At 39.0% G+C, this 18,325-nt stretch overlaps 1 protein-coding gene across 2 annotated transcripts; it reads left to right on the top strand.

Moving 5' to 3' along the window:
• Positions 1–430: 430 nt before the first annotated feature.
• lpin1a (lipin 1a) lies at positions 431–18,236 on the top strand. Of its 2 annotated transcripts, XM_004539524.4 has the most exons (24): positions 431–618; positions 3,223–3,423; positions 3,797–3,892; positions 7,279–7,375; positions 7,466–7,691; positions 9,156–9,230; positions 9,441–9,533; positions 9,711–9,825; positions 10,424–10,598; positions 10,703–10,849; positions 10,950–11,043; positions 11,517–11,713; positions 12,024–12,117; positions 12,271–12,340; positions 13,046–13,132; positions 13,499–13,591; positions 13,740–13,804; positions 13,909–14,047; positions 14,296–14,444; positions 14,581–14,667; positions 14,766–14,918; positions 15,173–15,287; positions 15,384–15,487; positions 15,609–18,236. In XM_004539524.4, the coding sequence occupies exons 2-24, from the start codon at positions 3,232–3,234 to the stop codon at positions 15,778–15,780; spliced, it is 2,835 nt and encodes a 944-aa protein (XP_004539581.2). In that variant the 5' UTR covers positions 431–618; positions 3,223–3,231; the 3' UTR covers positions 15,781–18,236. The 2 variants fall into 2 exon arrangements, with proteins under 2 accessions (XP_004539581.2, XP_076737930.1); XM_076881815.1 differs by lacking the exon at positions 13,046–13,132 and having other exon boundaries at positions 432–618.
• Positions 18,237–18,325: the final 89 nt, after the last annotated feature.

Below are 18,325 nucleotides of genomic sequence, written 5' to 3'. Positions count from 1 at the left end.
GTGGTGGAGGGAGGAATATTTAATCCACGTGGTGCGTTCCAGAGTAATTTGGAAGTGTAAAGTTCCGAGTTTGCAGTCTTATTTTTCGTCTGGAACGACCCGTCAGCTCTGACTTCCAACCGGAGAAGTCGGAGCAACCCCATTAATATCGAGTTAACAATCCGAGATGTCATAAATTAAACTGTAAAACTTGTAATCTGCACTGTCGTGCTCGCTAAATAAGCCATAGGCGGAGAACTGAGCAGCTTCTGTGCACAAATGTGTGTTAAAAACAGTAAAAGTATTTCCCAGTAGTATTAGTGGTGCACAAAAGACTGTAGTTTGCTAAGAAGTAAAAACAAATCCTGTTTTCCAGACGTTAATACTGGAGTGACGTCACTCCCGATTCATGCGTCCGATTTCCAAGGTAACCTGAACGCGGCATACGATTTAAAACGCATATCATCCTCGAGCACAGAAGCCACGATCAGATGTCAACAAAGCTGTAAGAGTGTGAATATTACCGATGATGTTTGTGCTGAGCACTGACACTTAACGCCGTAAACCAGTATAGGACCCTTAGTGGAAAAATCGGAAGGAAGAAATATTCTGGAGGGAAGAGCGACGTCCATAAATAATGTAAGCAAAGACTACATTGCTTCTGTAGCATGCTGTGAGAAACATGTCATGGGGTTTAGGTATTTTTGAAGTACAGGTGTTATATATTGCTTGGGCTGTTTGAATGAAGACAGAGCCCTGATGCAGACTGCAGAGCCTCACCCCGTGTGCAGATGTTTACATGTCGCCACAGAGCCACACTACGACGTAATTATCAATCCCGTACTGATGCAGCTTCTCTTCACATCCTGCATAAGAGAAATATCCACAATATTTGTGACAGTATTTGTTTATATATTTGTATATATGTATAATATATGCATCTATGGTTTTATTTCGTGGTGTGCGTTTTCAGACGGTATAGTGATTTAGTAAAGTGCTGTCTAATATATAGAACCCCCCTCCCTTTTTTGTTTTATTTAGCTATCATTTGTCACAGACAATCATCCCGGTGTGTCTGGCTGCTCCAGTCACATTAAATTGATTTAATTGGATAATCCTTCACATTATCATCTGTCTGTAAATCCCTCAATCTCTCTCTTACCTCTCAGCTATCCTGTCCGTGTTTGCACACTGTCTTTCCTGTGGTGAGAGGCCACTGATGTTTTATGTTTATAAATAAGCCTCAGCACACTATGTCACACACTGTGAATGCAACTCAGCGTTGTTGCTCACTTATCCGAAAAAGAACAGCAGTGACTGAGATCAGGTTCTTGTAGCCTAACTGTTTTGTTTCTTGTGCTGCATGTCCATTTAATGACACATAATGACCCCTTGGGTGGACTCGTGATAGGTTATTACGTAATTGAGGCGCAGTGTGATTGGCTCTTTAACAGAAACGTCCTGGAGGACTGGGCATGGCTTTGGCCGTGTGTGTGTGTGTGTGTGTGTGTGTGTGTGTGTGTGTGTGTGTGTGTGTGTGTGTGTGTGTGTGAGGGAGAGAAAGAGAGAGAGAGAGAGATTAAAGGAGAGAGAGAGATGTGTTTGCGGGAGATTTCTGTTTACCGTAATGTCAGGTCTGTGGCATGAAAATTGATGGACTCATATTCATGGTGTTGAAATAAATGGACAAGAGGTCCAGGGAGTCAGAGTTGGGTCAAGGGATCAAATAATTATTGCCTATCCCATTTGTAATGCTCGAAATTGCACCATAGAAACTGACATGTTGAAACAAACTACCAAAGGAAAAAGAACATATTTTCTCCCATGAGGTTATATGCAAATTTGTTCATTTGCAAAGTATGTTCGATAGCTATCACTACAGTTTCTATTCCATCCTATTATTTTCTTTCCATGTTAAAAGAAAGAATGTTGAATAAACATTTAGAACACATATTAATCATTTTGATTTCCATGAACAGCATTATGGGTTACTTTGTACGATATACAGATATCACTGAATTTAAGCCGTTTTCTACCACACTCCTCTGCAGAAGCAGAAAAAAGAAGGAAAGGTGCACAGCGTGTAGTCGTTATTCTAATAACAGTGTTGTGGTGTGTTGTGTTATTATTGTTGTGGCCTGGTTAGACCAAGGGTGTGATGATTGACTTATGTGGCTTTGATGAGCAGTGGAATAAAGCTAGGCCATTAGAACAAAAGATCCCCAATCTGTGATGTTCAATAATTGATGTGTGTTAATGAATCATCCTCATCATCAGCGTTCTTGCACAGTTTGCTGAAGCACGAAGCCATCTGCCGACTGGGCGTGCTGTAATGTTTGTGTATGTGACACTATCTTAGTCAGCACAAGCAGGTGACAGGTGGTTACAATTTTCTTGAATGTGTTTAAACCCATGTTACACGTGGCCTCACCGCCCTTTCGTAACCTTTTCCCGCTCTCCCTCTTGTTTCTGTATGCCTCTCACCAAAAGGGGATTTATATATTTTTAAACATTCTCTCTAAAAATATCTGGTTACAATTAACATTGACTATTACATAGTGGCTACTATTAATAAGCCATCATAGCTGTAGGGCCATTAGGTTGTACATTGCAAAGACAGTACAACAGAAGAAGGCTTATGAAATATCAACTTGTTTATTCATAAAAAATTAATAAGGCTGTTCAGTTCATAACAGATGGGTTGCTGTTCATTTCTCCATTACTCACAACCATAAATCTTGGAGGACACTGGAGGCATTTCCCTGTCTGTGATGCGCTCACAAGAGCATGTTTGCCGTACTAGAGTAATGCCAGACATCCCTGATGGACTGTATATTTGCACTACAGAAAGGAAAATGCGCTGAGTTTATAATGCTGTCTTTTTTGGTGGGGGGTAAACCCACCCCCTCATTCTGTCTTTTTTGAAAAGCACAATGCTCTCATATACCAACTTTGGTCAAACCCACAAACATACCCCGCACTCAGAAGCACCACAAGAATAGAGAAAAGAATGATGAAGCTGTCTTTGCTTGAGGTATCAGCAACCTGCCAGAAACCACTTGAGATTATGCAGTTAGCTGGCATGAGTGGGCACAAACTGGACTCAGTATATCAATAATGTGTCTTAATGTGTAATTATGTAACAAGATGGCCTTGCATTGTGTTTTGACGTTAAAGACATGAAACGTGACTAAAACAGATGAATAATCTCCTATATTTCTTCTCTCACTCTCTATCTCCCAGTTGCAAACCATGAATTATGTGGGTCAGCTGGCGGGGCAGGTGTTTGTGCAGGTCAAGGAGCTGTACAGAGGGCTCAACCCTGCAACACTGTCTGGGTGTATAGATGTCATTGTGGTCCGGCAGCCAGATGGTTCCTTACAGTGCTCTCCGTTTCACGTCCGCTTTGGCAAGATGGGTGTGCTGCGGTCACGTGAGAAAGTGGTGAGATCATAGAGCGCTCTCTAACCTGCACATGTTTAAAATCTATTTTATATTTCACGACAGCTAAATGTAAATTTTAATATATGTAAATTTAATCTGCATTCATTTGTGCAGCGCTATAGTATATTTTTTGAAAAAAAGAAACTAAAACAGTGCATTATAACAGTATATTTAAAACAGGACTACAATCAGTAAAACTCATGAGTCCGTATCTTAATGATAACATTAGGTTATAACAGATTATTATTTATTTTTTATAGCCTAAAGGTACTGCATTGGTCTTCTCAACCTTCCAGTCTGGAGGTTGTCAGGGAATGCTAATGAAGTCTAAGGCATTAGTCTTAATCAATTCTTTTTCTGTTCTGTTCTGCAGGTGGACATAGAAATTAATGGAGAGCCAGTGAGCTTACACATGAAGCTGGGAGAAAATGGAGAGGCTTTCTTTGTTAAAGAGACTGAGAACAAAATGGTGAGTAGTGATTGACAGAGTCATTACTCCTGAATCAGTAAACACACACGAGAATAGCACAGAACATTACTCGCAGATATGAAGGTCATAAAGCCTGAACTAATATACAAGAAGTGCTTGATTTATCACTGTGCTCCAACAGAGCTAAATTATTATTTGCCCTCTTAGGTAGTAGCGATTCTCACTGGTTTTACCACTCGCTGATTAATCTGCAACTACACGTTGTTGTAACTTTAATTGCCAAACTTAAATGTCTTCTCGTCCTGCCCTGACAAGCCCAGAGTAAGAAAAAAGATGTACCTTGACTCACTCGCGGCGTCAGTTTTACCACACAGCTTTAAGGAGTGTAAAATATACTTCAAAATTTCTTAATATTATGAGGTTTTCTATGAATTGAGTACCTTTTTTATTTACACGTGCATATAAAATATCCTAGTGTTGTCATACTTGGGGGAAAAAATCCAAGCATAGACCTTATCAACTTGTTTGTAGATAAGTAGCTAAACATTTTAGCAAAACACTAGGCTCAATAACAAGGCACAACAAGTGCTTCTGTCCTCCTGTGGCATCTTCTTGGCAAACACGAGTTTAGCTTCCCAGAAATAAACCATCATGACAAGCAGAAAGCAGAGACAAACACTGGTCAGTCAGACACTAAACACACAGTCGACAGTCTGTCATTGTCTAACTTTGATATGTGGGTGGAGAAAAAGAAATTTGATAGAAATGAATGACTGATTCATATAGTGTCAATTCATAGCAACATTTGCCTAAAGGTGTTTTGTGTTGTTTTGGACCTGTAACTATGTTATACAGGGTGTTTTCTTACTTCCAACAATTAGCCAGGAGCAGGCAACACTTTGTCATTTTCTTCCCATTTCAGCCAGGGAAACAAAGACATTTGTTTTTCAAGTCTAAAAGCTCTTATGAACATTTACGCAGTACAAAAGTGTCATGCGAGGACAGACAGACATTGACTATTGCCAGTGCCAGACACCAGTTTATTTGCTTCCAGGCAAATGGCAACAGATACAATGTTCAACTGATAAATTGGGGCATCTGTAATAGAAACGGCTCACATTATTCAACCATAGACTTTACCCACTGGTTTGCCTCAATCCCCTGAAGCTGAATTTATCTGTCAGATTTTAGCTTTTCATGTATCTGTAATACGCCGTATTACACAGAAGTATTTGCAGCGCACATGCACATACACGTCACAGGAAACGGCATAATCTGGGAACATTCCCTTCTGTTTTGAAACCTGATTCTGTAACGCGATAGGTAACGTCTCATGGGAGGTAGGAGGGAGTATGGGAGTATTTGAGGTTGAGAGGTACTTCAAGGAAGATCTATTGTAGTAAACAACATCTATCAGCAGTCACAATGTTACTCGTGAAGTGGTGAGTAACCAGGAGCTTGCGCTTTCCCCTGGCCAAGAATGAAAAGGAATATGTTGCAATCTGAGAGGTTCTAATTCCTTTTCCGAAGGATTACGTCCATCTAATGCTGCATCCATTACTTACTGTCCATCTTATAGAGAAGCTATTAATAAATCAATACTATAATACCTCTTTCCACAACAGACAAGAAAATAATGGCTTTTAGTTTCAGTCCCACATAGAGTTATTTGCGAATTCGGTTTGACCATGTTTGTCTTATAGTTTTGGTCTCGACTTGAATCCTTTCCCTTAACATAACTCTCTCTCCAGAGAGTGGAAAACCACCGGAGACCTATTTATAGGTCTGCCATTTCACACACTGTATAGTCTGTTACACACAGACTGCCCTCGGAAATTACTGAGACATACTGTACATGTCATGAAAGAGGAGCAGTACAAGGACATAAAACCTCTAGCTGGTAATAGCACATTGGTAGCACAGCACGGTGTGTTTGCCACTCACATGAAGAGGTAAAAGAACAAGCATCATGGGAGCTTGCAGACTGTGTCAGTCTAAGTTGTCACATCTCAAGTCCTAATGTACACTCTGTACACTCTTCATCTGTGTTTCTCAAGGTGCAAAGTTTGCAGGGGTTTGTGCATGATCAAATAAATGCACAAAAATTGAGCCCAAAATTCTCATCTTCATGCTACAACATTAGAAATCTTTCAATACCAGTGCTTTAATAAAAGAAACATCTCCGATGATGTAACTTAATGACTTTGTGCCCTAAAGGGTGACACATAAAGAGAATTATTACTCTCTTTATCTTTATGGCATGTGCATTTAACAACCCTTTAATGCAAATATCACAGATGTAAAACCAAAGTGTTGGAAAGATTTTTACTCAGTAATTGAAGTAATCTTATTTATTACATTGCATTTTGCAGCATATAAACAAATCGCTTTATAGTTGATCTTGTGTGGTTTAAGAACTCTATATTTGTGCACAAATGCTCTTTTTCTAAGGAAATTGTGGGAATAACACTTATAGTTCAGTGAGAAACTGAAATATCAACAGACTGGAGTAAAAAAACAAAAACAATTTAAATACTGGAACTGAAACTGGCTTTAGAGCTGATATTTCCCTCTAAGTATAGAGCTCAGAGTAGATCTGTACTCAGTACTATCCCTTTTCCTCTCCAGTCTAAATGAATTGTGCTGTGTTGGACTGTGCAATGACACGTGAACTGCAAGGCATGTGTGAGTCTGCTCTGTTTGGATCATCCCTTTATCATGCCTCCGCCTCCCCCACTCTCTCTCTCTCTCTCTCTCTCTCTCTGTCTCTCTTTATTCTTCTAGCAGCCTCTTGGCAGTGCAACGCTGATGAGCAAATCTCTGTGATTTTGCTAATCTGAGCTCAAATTTTCACCAGATTATTTAGCTGGCTGTTTGGCAGTAGGAATGACCATATCTGTTGTTGCAATATTTCATTTTCTTTTAGAATAGAAAAATCAGCAATCTGCAATATGGACTGCTATGACATTTTGACAGAGAACAAACATATTTGGCCTGGTCATTACCTGCTATACTCAAGGCTTTTTCATCACCCCCAGCTGTAGAGAGGGTGATGGGACCTTAAAATGCTCCACTTTATTCTTGCATCTTGTCCTACATGATTGGATTCTCAATCTATTTTATATTACAACTGTTCTGAGGGAAATTTTTACTTGCTGTTGTGTAATAATTCTTAAAAACTCCAGATATAAATGTCAAAGCTAATGGCTTAAACCAAAGAAGACAATTGCATCATTAAATGTATGAACAAAGAGTTCTCAATAACGCAATAATAATAATTAAAAAAAACAAAAGTAGAAGCACTTTTCATGTCAGTATCAGCAGCTATTATAGATGCTGCGGTCTACACAAGAGATGGTACAGCAGAAAAGACTTGCGTCAAGTATTGCTAATTTCAGACCTTATCTCACTTTCCCTGGAAACAGGAAGTGGTTCCATCCTACCTGGCAACATCACCAATCATGTCAACAGGGCAGGAGTTAATGAAGTCACATCTGGCCAGGGGCAACTCTCGTCACCATGGTAGGCGCCGTTGGAAACAGCGATGTTAGAATTTGTGACAATTTGCATTTTCTTAAACAGTTTTTTATGATACTATTTCCCATCATATAGACTCCATCCCATGCAGCCCGCTTCCTGTTCAGAATCTGGGACTGCAGCAAAGTGAAGGAGGGTTAACCAAGAAGAGGAGAAAGAGAAAGAAGAAGGCACGGCCAGAGGGAGGTGGAGGAGGCGCAGGACTGAGGAGAGAGGAAAGTGGAGAAGAGTTCTCAGATGATGAGGACATGTTCACTATTGACCTGAGCTCAGATGAGGAAATGGAGGGGGACAGCAGCAGGTGTGTGTGTGCAAGAGAAAGTCTGAATATGTTTGCGTGTATGAAACAGAGAGGGAGAAAGAAAGAGAGGTTATTATACCTGCCAGCCTGGTATTTAACAGGGGAAAAAAACATTTGTTGGTTGTCACAGTGTTGTTTGCGAAGCCGATGAACCACTGCCAATAATTCCTTAACTGCGTTAAGTGGAAAACCTGTGTGTGTTTGTGTGTGTGTGCTTACATTTTTCATGCATGGGTATGTGTTTAAGTGGCTGTTTGAACTGTCTAAAAGCTGGGTGTGTATTTATATCATTTAAATCACAGATTACATATATATATATATATTCATATCTGGGCCTATGTCCTCATTTTAGCTTTCACAGCGTTTTAGTAGATAAAGGTGAATGGCTTGGATGTGAATTGAACTGCGATTTGGGGAAGACCTCGAAGGGGCCTGGTGGCGGCTCCCGGGCCAAGCAGATCCCCATGTACTAAATAGAAGTGAAGAAGTTAAAGAATTGAAGAGGGGATGGAGGGTGGGGCACGTAAACAAGAAGGAACTGCTTGTAGAACTGGGGTAGATAAGAATCGGAAGGAGCATGTTTGGAGGTGTGGTCCCGCTCCTGAAATTCCAATACTTTATCTCCAATTAAAATATGTGTTGAAAAAGTACTTAATGAGAGAAGAATATAACACTGAAAACTTTAGAACACGTGCTTCATGAGGACTGCTGTGTCGGTGTAGTTTGATCAGATTTGAATGGCAATAACAAACAGCCCACCTGCTTTCAACAGATTCATATTCAAACATTGCTAGATTTTAATTTGTCTAAGCAAGTCCTGCACAGCTCAAAACAGTGAGAAGGCATCAGAAAAATCAATGTGGTGTGTTTATGTTGAAAACCAGGATCAATTTTCTCTCTAACCGGTGTTAAATGGAATTAAGGTTAGTTTCTGTTTAATAAATAAATAATTTTCTTAAGTGTTTAAAGAGAAGCAGTTTTATGTGTGTGTGCAGGTTTGTGCATGTTTGTGTTCATGTGTGAAGCCCTCTTGGAAACCAGCTCTGCTTGTTGGACTTGCTCCAAGGATTTGTCCGTTTCCCACAGCGCGCACTGTCTCTTTGAAAGAATGGCTCACGGGGTCATCCTTACTGGAGGCATTCCAAGCCTTTTTTAGGAAGTTTGCCACATGATCCTGAAACCCTTAAAGACAAGCAAAAAAAGTGTGTGTGCTTCAAGTCATTCTCTAAATTGTACTTAATGAGTGTATTTCCTTGGCTGGTTTATGATATGCGGTCACAGTCAAACAGCCCACGACATTTCAATTTTCAACAAATAAAAAGACCATACCATAGTTTCTTGGATGTGATACGACTTGCATCGACGCACTGTTTACATAGTAAATACCAGTGTCTGCACTAATGATGAAATAAAATGGTTGTGCACATGACTGACATCTCACTGGATGTGTGTATTTGTGATCAGACCTGTGTATGGTGATCAGGGATTGACTGCCAATGCCCACATTCTCCCCAGCACTGACTGGACTCATTCACAGAGGTATTTGGATGTAAGTGTGTGTCTGTCACACTGACAGACACACACTTGAACTCTTTAATAAACTCTTCTCATGAAATAGCATATTGCACATTTTAATATGTTTTTTTGTCCTCATGATAATTAGATGGAATCACAATTCACTGTCTTTCATTCTCTCTTTTCTTCCCTTCTCTTTTTTTGTGTTCCTTTTGTCTTTTATTCTTTCTGTAGTAAATTGATTAAGAAGACTCTGTCCATTCCTCAGCCCTGTGGTCTATCCATCTCCTGTCCTCAGCAGTCCTCTCACTTCTCTTCTCCTACTAGGTATCACCTTAGATTCCACCCTCTCTGAACACTAAATATGAAATAATGCACTAATTTTAGTGCATTATTTATGCAATAAAAATTTGCACAAAGAATGATACATTTTATAACTTTGTAACTTTGAAACTGTGAAGTACCAGACAATCCAAAACAAATGTTTGACTTTAACTTTTCCAGTAGCCCAGACGATTCGCAGTCATCAACACCAAAGAGTGACTCAGAGCTAACAAATCCATCTAAGGACAACCCTGAGATGCTATGGACCTGGGGGGAGTTACCACAGGCTGCCCAGGTACATAACCACACATGGCATCACATGAATTGAGTCTGTTGGCTTGCCTTTTGGGGATGGCAGCATTAAATCAACTGCATGGTCATAAAATACAATATATACATATAACTGCATGTTGTAGCTGTTTACTGTGTTAAGGTGTGAAGGTAAAATAAAGTGTGCAAACAATGAAAACTGTCCACCGCACCCATTATTAGCACTTCTCGTGCTGCTTTTTTTGTTTTTTCATGCTTCTCGCCTTTGGGTTGTGCTCCACAGTTGCTCCCTTTACTACTCACGCTGATCCACTTTGTGTATCAGTCGACACACACCTTCATCAACATTAGGCTGCACACTGTTAGTTTCTTGGAGGACTACACTAAAGTATGTCTGCATAGGTTGCACACCCAAAGTCAAACAAATGGACACAAATGTGCTGATTCTGAACTGATTCCACCTGCTGATCAGAACCAACAAAGCCATATCTATTTTATAAGTAATGTTAAGACTTCAGCCTGTATGAGTGGAGAAAATGAAACATGACTAAGGGGTGGGGTTAATAAAATGTATGTAAGAAAGCAAATATTGTCTGAACTGACTGTCTGTTTTTCTTTTACAGCCATCTTTCCTGACCGCCCACCAGAAGCAGGATTCTGCCGCTGTTGTCTCCATACCGGTGTCTTCTAGCACTCACTTCCGAGCCATCAGTGACATGGGAACTCTGTGCAGTCCAGTGCCACCACTGGACAAAGACACAGAGGAAAACAGAAATGGACACATTGTCAGAGAACAAGGTAGAATAAAACTTTGCACTGAATGTACAAATATCTAAAAGCAGGATAAATTTGCACAGCGTCACATTAAAATGCTTTGAGAAATGCTGTGTTTTTTCCTTTAGAGAGAGAAGTGAAAAGTGTTGGGCCGTCATGTGTACAGATGGAGAGTTTGACAACATGCTCAGTGTCTCAAAGAATTCTTCCTGATCATTTGGAAGATAGCAGGAATAGTCCCATCAAAAGGACCGATTCACCGTCCAAGAGGAAAGGTACTGTTTGAGTTTTCTGCTCGTAAACAATGGATATCTTGATCTCAGTGTGTCTAAATTTCTGTTTCCTCTTTTATGCACTGATAAATGTCTCTTCTAGAAAAGAGAAGTCAACACCTGGGTGCTGATGGTATTTACCTGGATGACATTACAGAACTGGAGCCTGAAGTAGCTGCTCTTTACTTTCCTAAAACGTACGTACAGCATGTGTTGTAGCACCCTCTGGTGGCCATATTAGGGATCACAGTATTTCTTTCCACTGACACACAGAGCACAGAATACTTTATGGATGATTTTTGTATAACATTAGGTTTTTTTTTTCAATAACTAAGCACTTGCTTCACTGTAAGTGCTTATAATAGCAGATTATTTGAACTTGATAGCATGAAGAAGATTAATGAGGTAGCTAGGTTACGAGAAAGAAGGAGACCTTTCAGTTGTATTTTTGTCACCACATGGTAACAGCCATTGAACTTCTTTATAACTAAGAGAAGACAGATATTCCTCCTCTCAAGGTCTTCGAAAACTCCAATTTCCAAAACTGAATTTAGCCTTGAAGAACTTGAAGTGTACTAAATACATTTTAGACCATTGTTTACATAGTATATGGCATGATAGTATGAAGAATTACTGTGTGATCCATGTGTGTGTATTTTTCCCTCCACAGTGACGGAGGCAGCAGCTCGATGAAGGGGGACACTGAGATGATGGTGGGTGTGCGGAGCGCTAACCAATCCCCACAGTCAGTCGGCAGCAGCGGGGTGGACAGTGGCGTGGACAGTTTGGTGGATCAAGTGTGTGATCTACCTCATGTTGCTATCTCTTTGTGTGGAGGACTCACTGATAACAGGGAGATTACAAAAGGTGGGACAGGGAATGATGATGTTGGATAATAATAGTGAAATAATGTGCATGAAATATTTGCAGTTGTCGAGATAAAGCTTATATGAAAGAAATTAAAAACAACATATTATATTTTTTAATTTGAAAACTTTAACAATATTCATAAATAATGTTGCAGGTCTGTTCGCGTTTTACATATTTTAAACAGAAATGAATTGATTTTTAAGATTTCACACAGTTAGATAAAAATAAGTTATTATATGAAAAAACTATCTTATCAATCAGATCTTTTTTTCTCATTTGTTCTTGCCTCTGTCTGTTCCTGCTACAGAGCAATTCATGGAGAAGGCTGTTTCCTACCAACAGTTCTCTGAAAACCCTTCTATTATTGATGACCCTAACCTTGTGGTCAAGATAGGAAGCAAGTATGTACTTCTACTGCTCTTTATTTGAACTGAGCGTCTGACATATACAAGCTTTTTTTTTTTTTTTTTTGCAAATATGTAAGCTATCCTTTGCCAGTAGATGTCTTTAAGAATGAACGGGTGCATAATAGCTTCCTCTGTCACCTGTTGTAGGTACTACAACTGGAACACAGCTGCTCCTGTCATGCTGGCCATGCAGGTCTACCAGAAACCACTGCCACAGGTAAGACCACCACAGTGATACACAAGTATTTACTCCTGATTCTTTCCATTCGACATGAATGCCACAAATTCTGCCCTCTCAAAAACTGTGAAGACGGACCTTTACGTTTTGTTGTATTTAATCAATAAAATGTGTAAATGAAGAGTTTTGTTTTTTGTCTGAAACAATGTGTAAAGCCACATTTTGCTTTGATGAATATACATTACTTTGGCTACTATCTACTGTTGTATTCAATATTGTTATTTGTTATATGGTGTGTTTGTTGTGTTGCAATGTTATGGACCACCTTTACTCCAGAGCATTTCTGGCATTTTACAATTTATCCTTAATCTGTTTTTTTTTCCCACTCTGGTTCACTATTGTTGTTTGCCAGCCACCTCTCATTAATACAACAAAATAACACCAACTGAAATGTGTTCACACTCATTCCTTGTTTCAATAATCAATATTTCAAAACTAAGTGAAGATTTAAATGTTTTCACTTTATCCCAAGTGAACAAAACTTACATGCTACCGATCAAAATTACTCGACACATGGGAGAGCTTATAGCATATTTGCCAGTCCTATATCACAGTGAACTGTTGTGGTAAATTCATTGACCTAACACTTGATTAATGTCATGTCTTTGTCCCCCTTCTTATTTTTCCCTTTTATTTAAATCCCTTATTTCTTTCACCATCCACCCGATGTTTATATTTACCAAGTGTTGGTGTTTGAGTTATGTGTTTTCTGCTTTTGGCTTCTTCTCATACTGCCTCCCTGGTCTGTTTGGCTCCAGTCCTACCCAGCCTGTATGATGTTTTCTGGCTTTGCTTATGTGTTGGTCGGGGCATGACTTTATCTGCCTGCTTTGTTGCTTTATCATTGTTACCCTTTCCGTCAGCCTCTCTTTTTCCCCATATTTTCACTTGAGTCCAACCATGAACATCATCTTCCTTTTCATTTAATCTAGCATCTGCTATTTTTCTATTTGCATGTCTTATTGTTTTCAATTCTAATTGTTTTACAAGCAAGTTAGCAGGAGTTTAGTGTGGTTTGTCATATTTTACTTTGCCTTTTAGATTTTCTTTTTGTGCTTTCTTGTGCTCTCTCTTTTTTGTCAGCTTTAAGTTACATTTTCGGTCAGTTTTGAGTTGTATATGCATGATTGTCTCCAGGCATCGGTGGAGAACATTATGAAGGACAAGATGCCAAAGAAAGGAGGACGCTGGTGGTTCTCATGGAGAAGCAGGAACAATGACTATAAGTCAGTAAGTGCACAGATAGATATGCAGATGATGAACTTGTTTATCTACGATTCACCGTATCATTTACTGGACATTAGGAAGAACGGGGAAAGGATTAGTCAAATTTCTTCCTTGGGTCATACATGTGACCTTTGACCTTTTTGTTCCTCAGGAATCAGTGACAGAAGCAGCTGGAGACCAAGACGAGACTTCCATAACAATGGCCCCAGTAAACAGGTAACGTTAGATTTAAAACTGTGTATTTTTCTCTCCGCACCTATTGACATATTTTTTCCTACTTGTTTAATCTTATATGAGCATTTTTGTCTTGTATAATTCAGGCTGAAGGATGAATCATCCTCAAGTGATGAAGACCACAAATCATCCAGTCAGATATCAGGAGTCTTTCAGTCAGAGCCCCTTGAGAGTTCTGGTGGCATTTGTTACAAGAAGACTCTTCGGCTCACGTCAGAGCAACTGGTACAGTGTTTGTTTCTACACTTGCTTTTATTGACATCAACAGGAATACAAATTACCTTATTTAAGATATTTTGCTCATGTGGTTCACTACATATAGAAGAATCTGTACAGTAACAAACAATAATACACTGTCTTTAATAAGACCATCTGAAAGTTTAAATTACTTAGCAGTCGAGGCAAAGTGAAAATAGAAATACGTCCAAAACCTCAAGAAAACTTCTCAACCTTCCTCATCTGTGTGTTTACAGGCTAGCCTGCAGCTAAGGGAGGGTCCTAATGAAGTGGTGTTCAGCGTGACCACTCAGTATCAAGGCACGTGCCGATGTCATGGCACAATCTATCTTTGGAGCTGGGATGACAAGATAGTCATCTCCGATATAGATGGAACCATTACAAGGTGTGAAATAACACTTAGTGGCCTACATCCTGTTCAGTTCTATCATATTACCAGCAGGAGTCAGACTTTACACAGTTTTTGGGTTCAAAGGGACAGCTTTATTCTGTGACGTTGTCTGTCTTACATTACGCTGTAGATCAGACACTCTGGGCCACATCCTCCCTACGCTGGGTAAAGACTGGACACACCAGGGTATCGCACGGCTCTACCACAGAGTCAGCCTGTGAGTGCTGCTTATTGTCCTCCAGCTAAAATACAGTATGTTGGGGTGAAGCACAATGCTATGTTTCTGTCTCTCATATTTTCTTTTGTTTGTTACAGAAATGGATATAAATTCATGTACTGTTCTGCAAGGGCCATTGGCATGGCTGACATGACAAGAGGTTACCTCCACTGGGTCAATGAAAGGGGAACCATGCTGCCAATGGGCCCAGTGCTGCTCAGCCCAAGCAGTCTTTTTTCTGCCTTGCACAGGTCAGATATAGAGCAAGGGGTAGAAAAATTCTACTCTAGATTATTTTTGGCCATTAACACAAAACCTAAAATATTTAGTTGCAGGTAATAATAGGTAACCTTTATTGTTTTTGCATATTTAAACTACGGCAAAAGTATTTACTCTGGCAAGTTAGTGGTTATTACTTAGATGTACCCTTTGAAAAAAGTTAGCTGAGGCAGATTTACAATGAGGACAAAAAAAAAAAGAATGTTCAACATTATGTTGTGTTTAGGGAGGTGATTGAGAAGAAGCCCGAGAAGTTTAAGATCGAGTGTCTCACAGACATCAAGCACCTTTTCTACCCAAACACTGAACCATTCTACGCTGCTTTTGGCAACAGAGCTACGGTGAGAATACTGCGCTGACATCCGCAGTGTGGATTACTCGCTCGTATTTTGGCCTCAGTGATTTTTAAAGCATGCTGGTTGTTTGTGTTATTTCAGGATGTCTATTCCTATAAGGAGGTGGGCGTTCCACTTAACAGGATTTTCACTGTCAATCCTAAGGGGGAGCTGGTGCAGGAGCATGCCAAAACAAATATTTCCTCGTAAGCTATATGCCTAGTTGCTTTTTGATTTTTATCAGTCTCGTGTGCATGGCCATGTTTTGATGTCTGCATTCTGCCTTCTAACAGGAAAAATGACAAAAGTCTTGTGTTTCTTTCTCAGCTATGGCCGTTTGTGTGATATGGTGGATCATGTCTTTCCGGTCTTTATGCAAGGTGAGGAAGCAGACTTCCCTCACTCTGATGATTTTGACCAATGCAATTACTGGAACAAAGTACTTCCTGAAGGCACTATTGAGGGAGAGGAAGACCCACAGCCAGCCAAGATGAGCTGAAGAAACTGCTGAATCTAGCATGAAGCAGCTTTAGCATAAATGTGAAGATGAATGAAGCCATCAAGCTTTTCCTAATATGGTAAATCAAGATGGCTCCTTAACTCACAGGTGATACTTAAAAAAATAACTGAGTACCAATTCAAAGGAAATGAATGTTTTTTTCTACAGTAAACACAAAGAAACAAGCTGTGCTAACATTTAGGAGTGATAACGAAAGTAGTCAGGGAGACGGAGATAAAAGCAGAGGACTAAAAATGGCAACCTTAGGATCAATTGCTAATGAGACTGCTGAGTGAAAAACAAAGCAAGAAAAGAGATTTAAAAAACAAACAAACAAAAAAAGCAAAACCAAAATAATTCTGTGATGAAATTCAGCAGCTGGTTGGGAATTAAACTAACTCACATTTGCAAGTGTTCTGACTCTAATGCATACACATAGTAAACCTTGCAAACAGCATGAGTATAATATTTCTTTAGATTTTTTGTTATGCTACAAAATGTTTCTCAAAACATGTTTGTTGGTTCTCTAAAGGCACCAAGACAGAACTAACTGATTCCTTCGACTGGTTACCATTCTTGCCTTTAACCTACACCCATCATGTATATTCCAAAGGATAACAATTAGTAAATCAACTATTTCAACTATTGCCTAAATAGCAGACAATAAAACATAAATTGCCAATTTAGTTCAGCTTTTGAAATGCTAGATGGGCCCTTTGCTGCGGTTTCTGTTCTGCTCGTAGCATGCAGTATTAGTTGTACTTAAACTACAACTTTAAATAAGATTCTACCTAGCTATGTGGCTAAAGGTTGTCTTCTGACCTCAAGTACAGTGGACATTTTGCACCAGAAAATGCAGACTATATATGGTAAAACCATCCAGAGCATGCAAAAATAGCACAAATAGGGTATGCAAAAATCTCCTGTGCCAAACTCCTTTGCAAAGTAAAGCTAAGCGTGTGGTCTTTTGACCGTGCTACTGTGAAACATGTGGCCATGGCACATATTATAGTCTTCAGTGACTATATTCAAGACAAGTGCAAGACAATGCAATGAAATTCTGTCTGTTTCTATCTATTGTTTTTAAATGTACAAAAAAGGACATTCTGTGATATCGTACAATGTAATATACAAATCTCTCTACTCATTCGAATAACTAATGCCCATCAATGCAATTGCTTCATAAGCTAATTTAACACTAAGTATATTTTCAGTTTTGTAATGCAATATGATATATTGCACAGGTTAGTGTACTTCATGTAAAGCGCTTATCTGTCCTGCAGAGGGAAAGTAAAGGAAGAGTATTCAGATTCTGTAAAGTTTTTGTATGAAACATGCCTATTTTTTGTAGTTTGTACATACGGGGTTTTTTTGTCTGTTATCAGACGTTTGTATTTTCATCACTTATCTAATAACATCCACTAAACAACTTTTATGCCTAATGTAAACCTCTCTTTTAATTTATATTACTTAAAATGGGAAAACCACTGCGTATGGTGTTAACATAATTTTTGTGACCGTACTATGATACAAGTTCTTGTGAATCAGTATATTGTCTAAAATACCTTGATGCTGGTGCTCATTCAAATATTCACACCCATTTTAAGGCCTCAAGGCAAATCTCTTTTTAAGTCAACTAAGAGGTGCCATTTTCATCACGCAACCACTGAAGCAATAAATCAACACCCAGTTGTTTTAGTGCTGCCTGTGGTTTGAGGCGTTAATGGCAACCAAGATAAAACCTCAGCTGTTTACAAAAAGAGATATGTTTCCACTGCCTAACTGGTTTTAAATCGCATAAAGATTTATTCCCAGAGTACTTCATTAGATTTTTAGTTTGAAATTAACAAGTATATTTTTAGTACACAAGTATTTGTTCATGTGTTTTGTACTGAAATACCAGAATGCCAGAAACAAATCTGACTGATTGTGATTCACCTGGTTATACTGTCACTGTTTGTACATATAACAGATACTCTGTGTGTTGTGATTAACTTAAAAGAAAGTCAGGAATTTATTTTTCATTTAATGAAAAACTGTCTTTGGGAAGTCCAGTGTAATTTGTGCCAGAGGAAAAAGATGCTCAGAACGCATGCTCTTAAGTAATGACTGTTGTGTTGTCGCCTGATCTTTTGAGGAGGCATGTTGCTCTGAAAAAGAAGAAAAAAAGGAGATGAGATCATTGTGTCAAAATTCAAATTTTGCTTTCAGCATTTTTAAAGAAAATCCCATTTGGTGATTGCTAATTTCTTTCTGTGAAAGATTCATTCAAACTGTTGACTAGTTTTCACTCTGACTCTGTGTTGATTTAGATGATTACTTTGCTGCTTCCCATGTAAATGTTATGTTTTTGGCTCTAAGCAACAGGCCACCGTTATCCAGTGCAAACCATTGTTAACATTGTAATTCAATCTGTACAATGGACACATCTTTAATAAACTTAAAGTTAATATTGATTTTGTGTTACACTTTTTTGACTCTGCATGCAGTGCTTGATTGTTTTCTTGCGTAAGTTCCTAATTCTTCCTTTAACCTCAGAAATTTG

This window comes from Maylandia zebra, linkage group LG1 (assembly GCF_041146795.1).
Source record: "Maylandia zebra isolate NMK-2024a linkage group LG1, Mzebra_GT3a, whole genome shotgun sequence".
Taxonomy (NCBI): domain Eukaryota; kingdom Metazoa; phylum Chordata; class Actinopteri; order Cichliformes; family Cichlidae; genus Maylandia; species Maylandia zebra.
The sequence above is the reverse complement of the archived record's forward strand: the minus strand, read 5'-3'. Positions and strand labels throughout refer to the sequence as shown.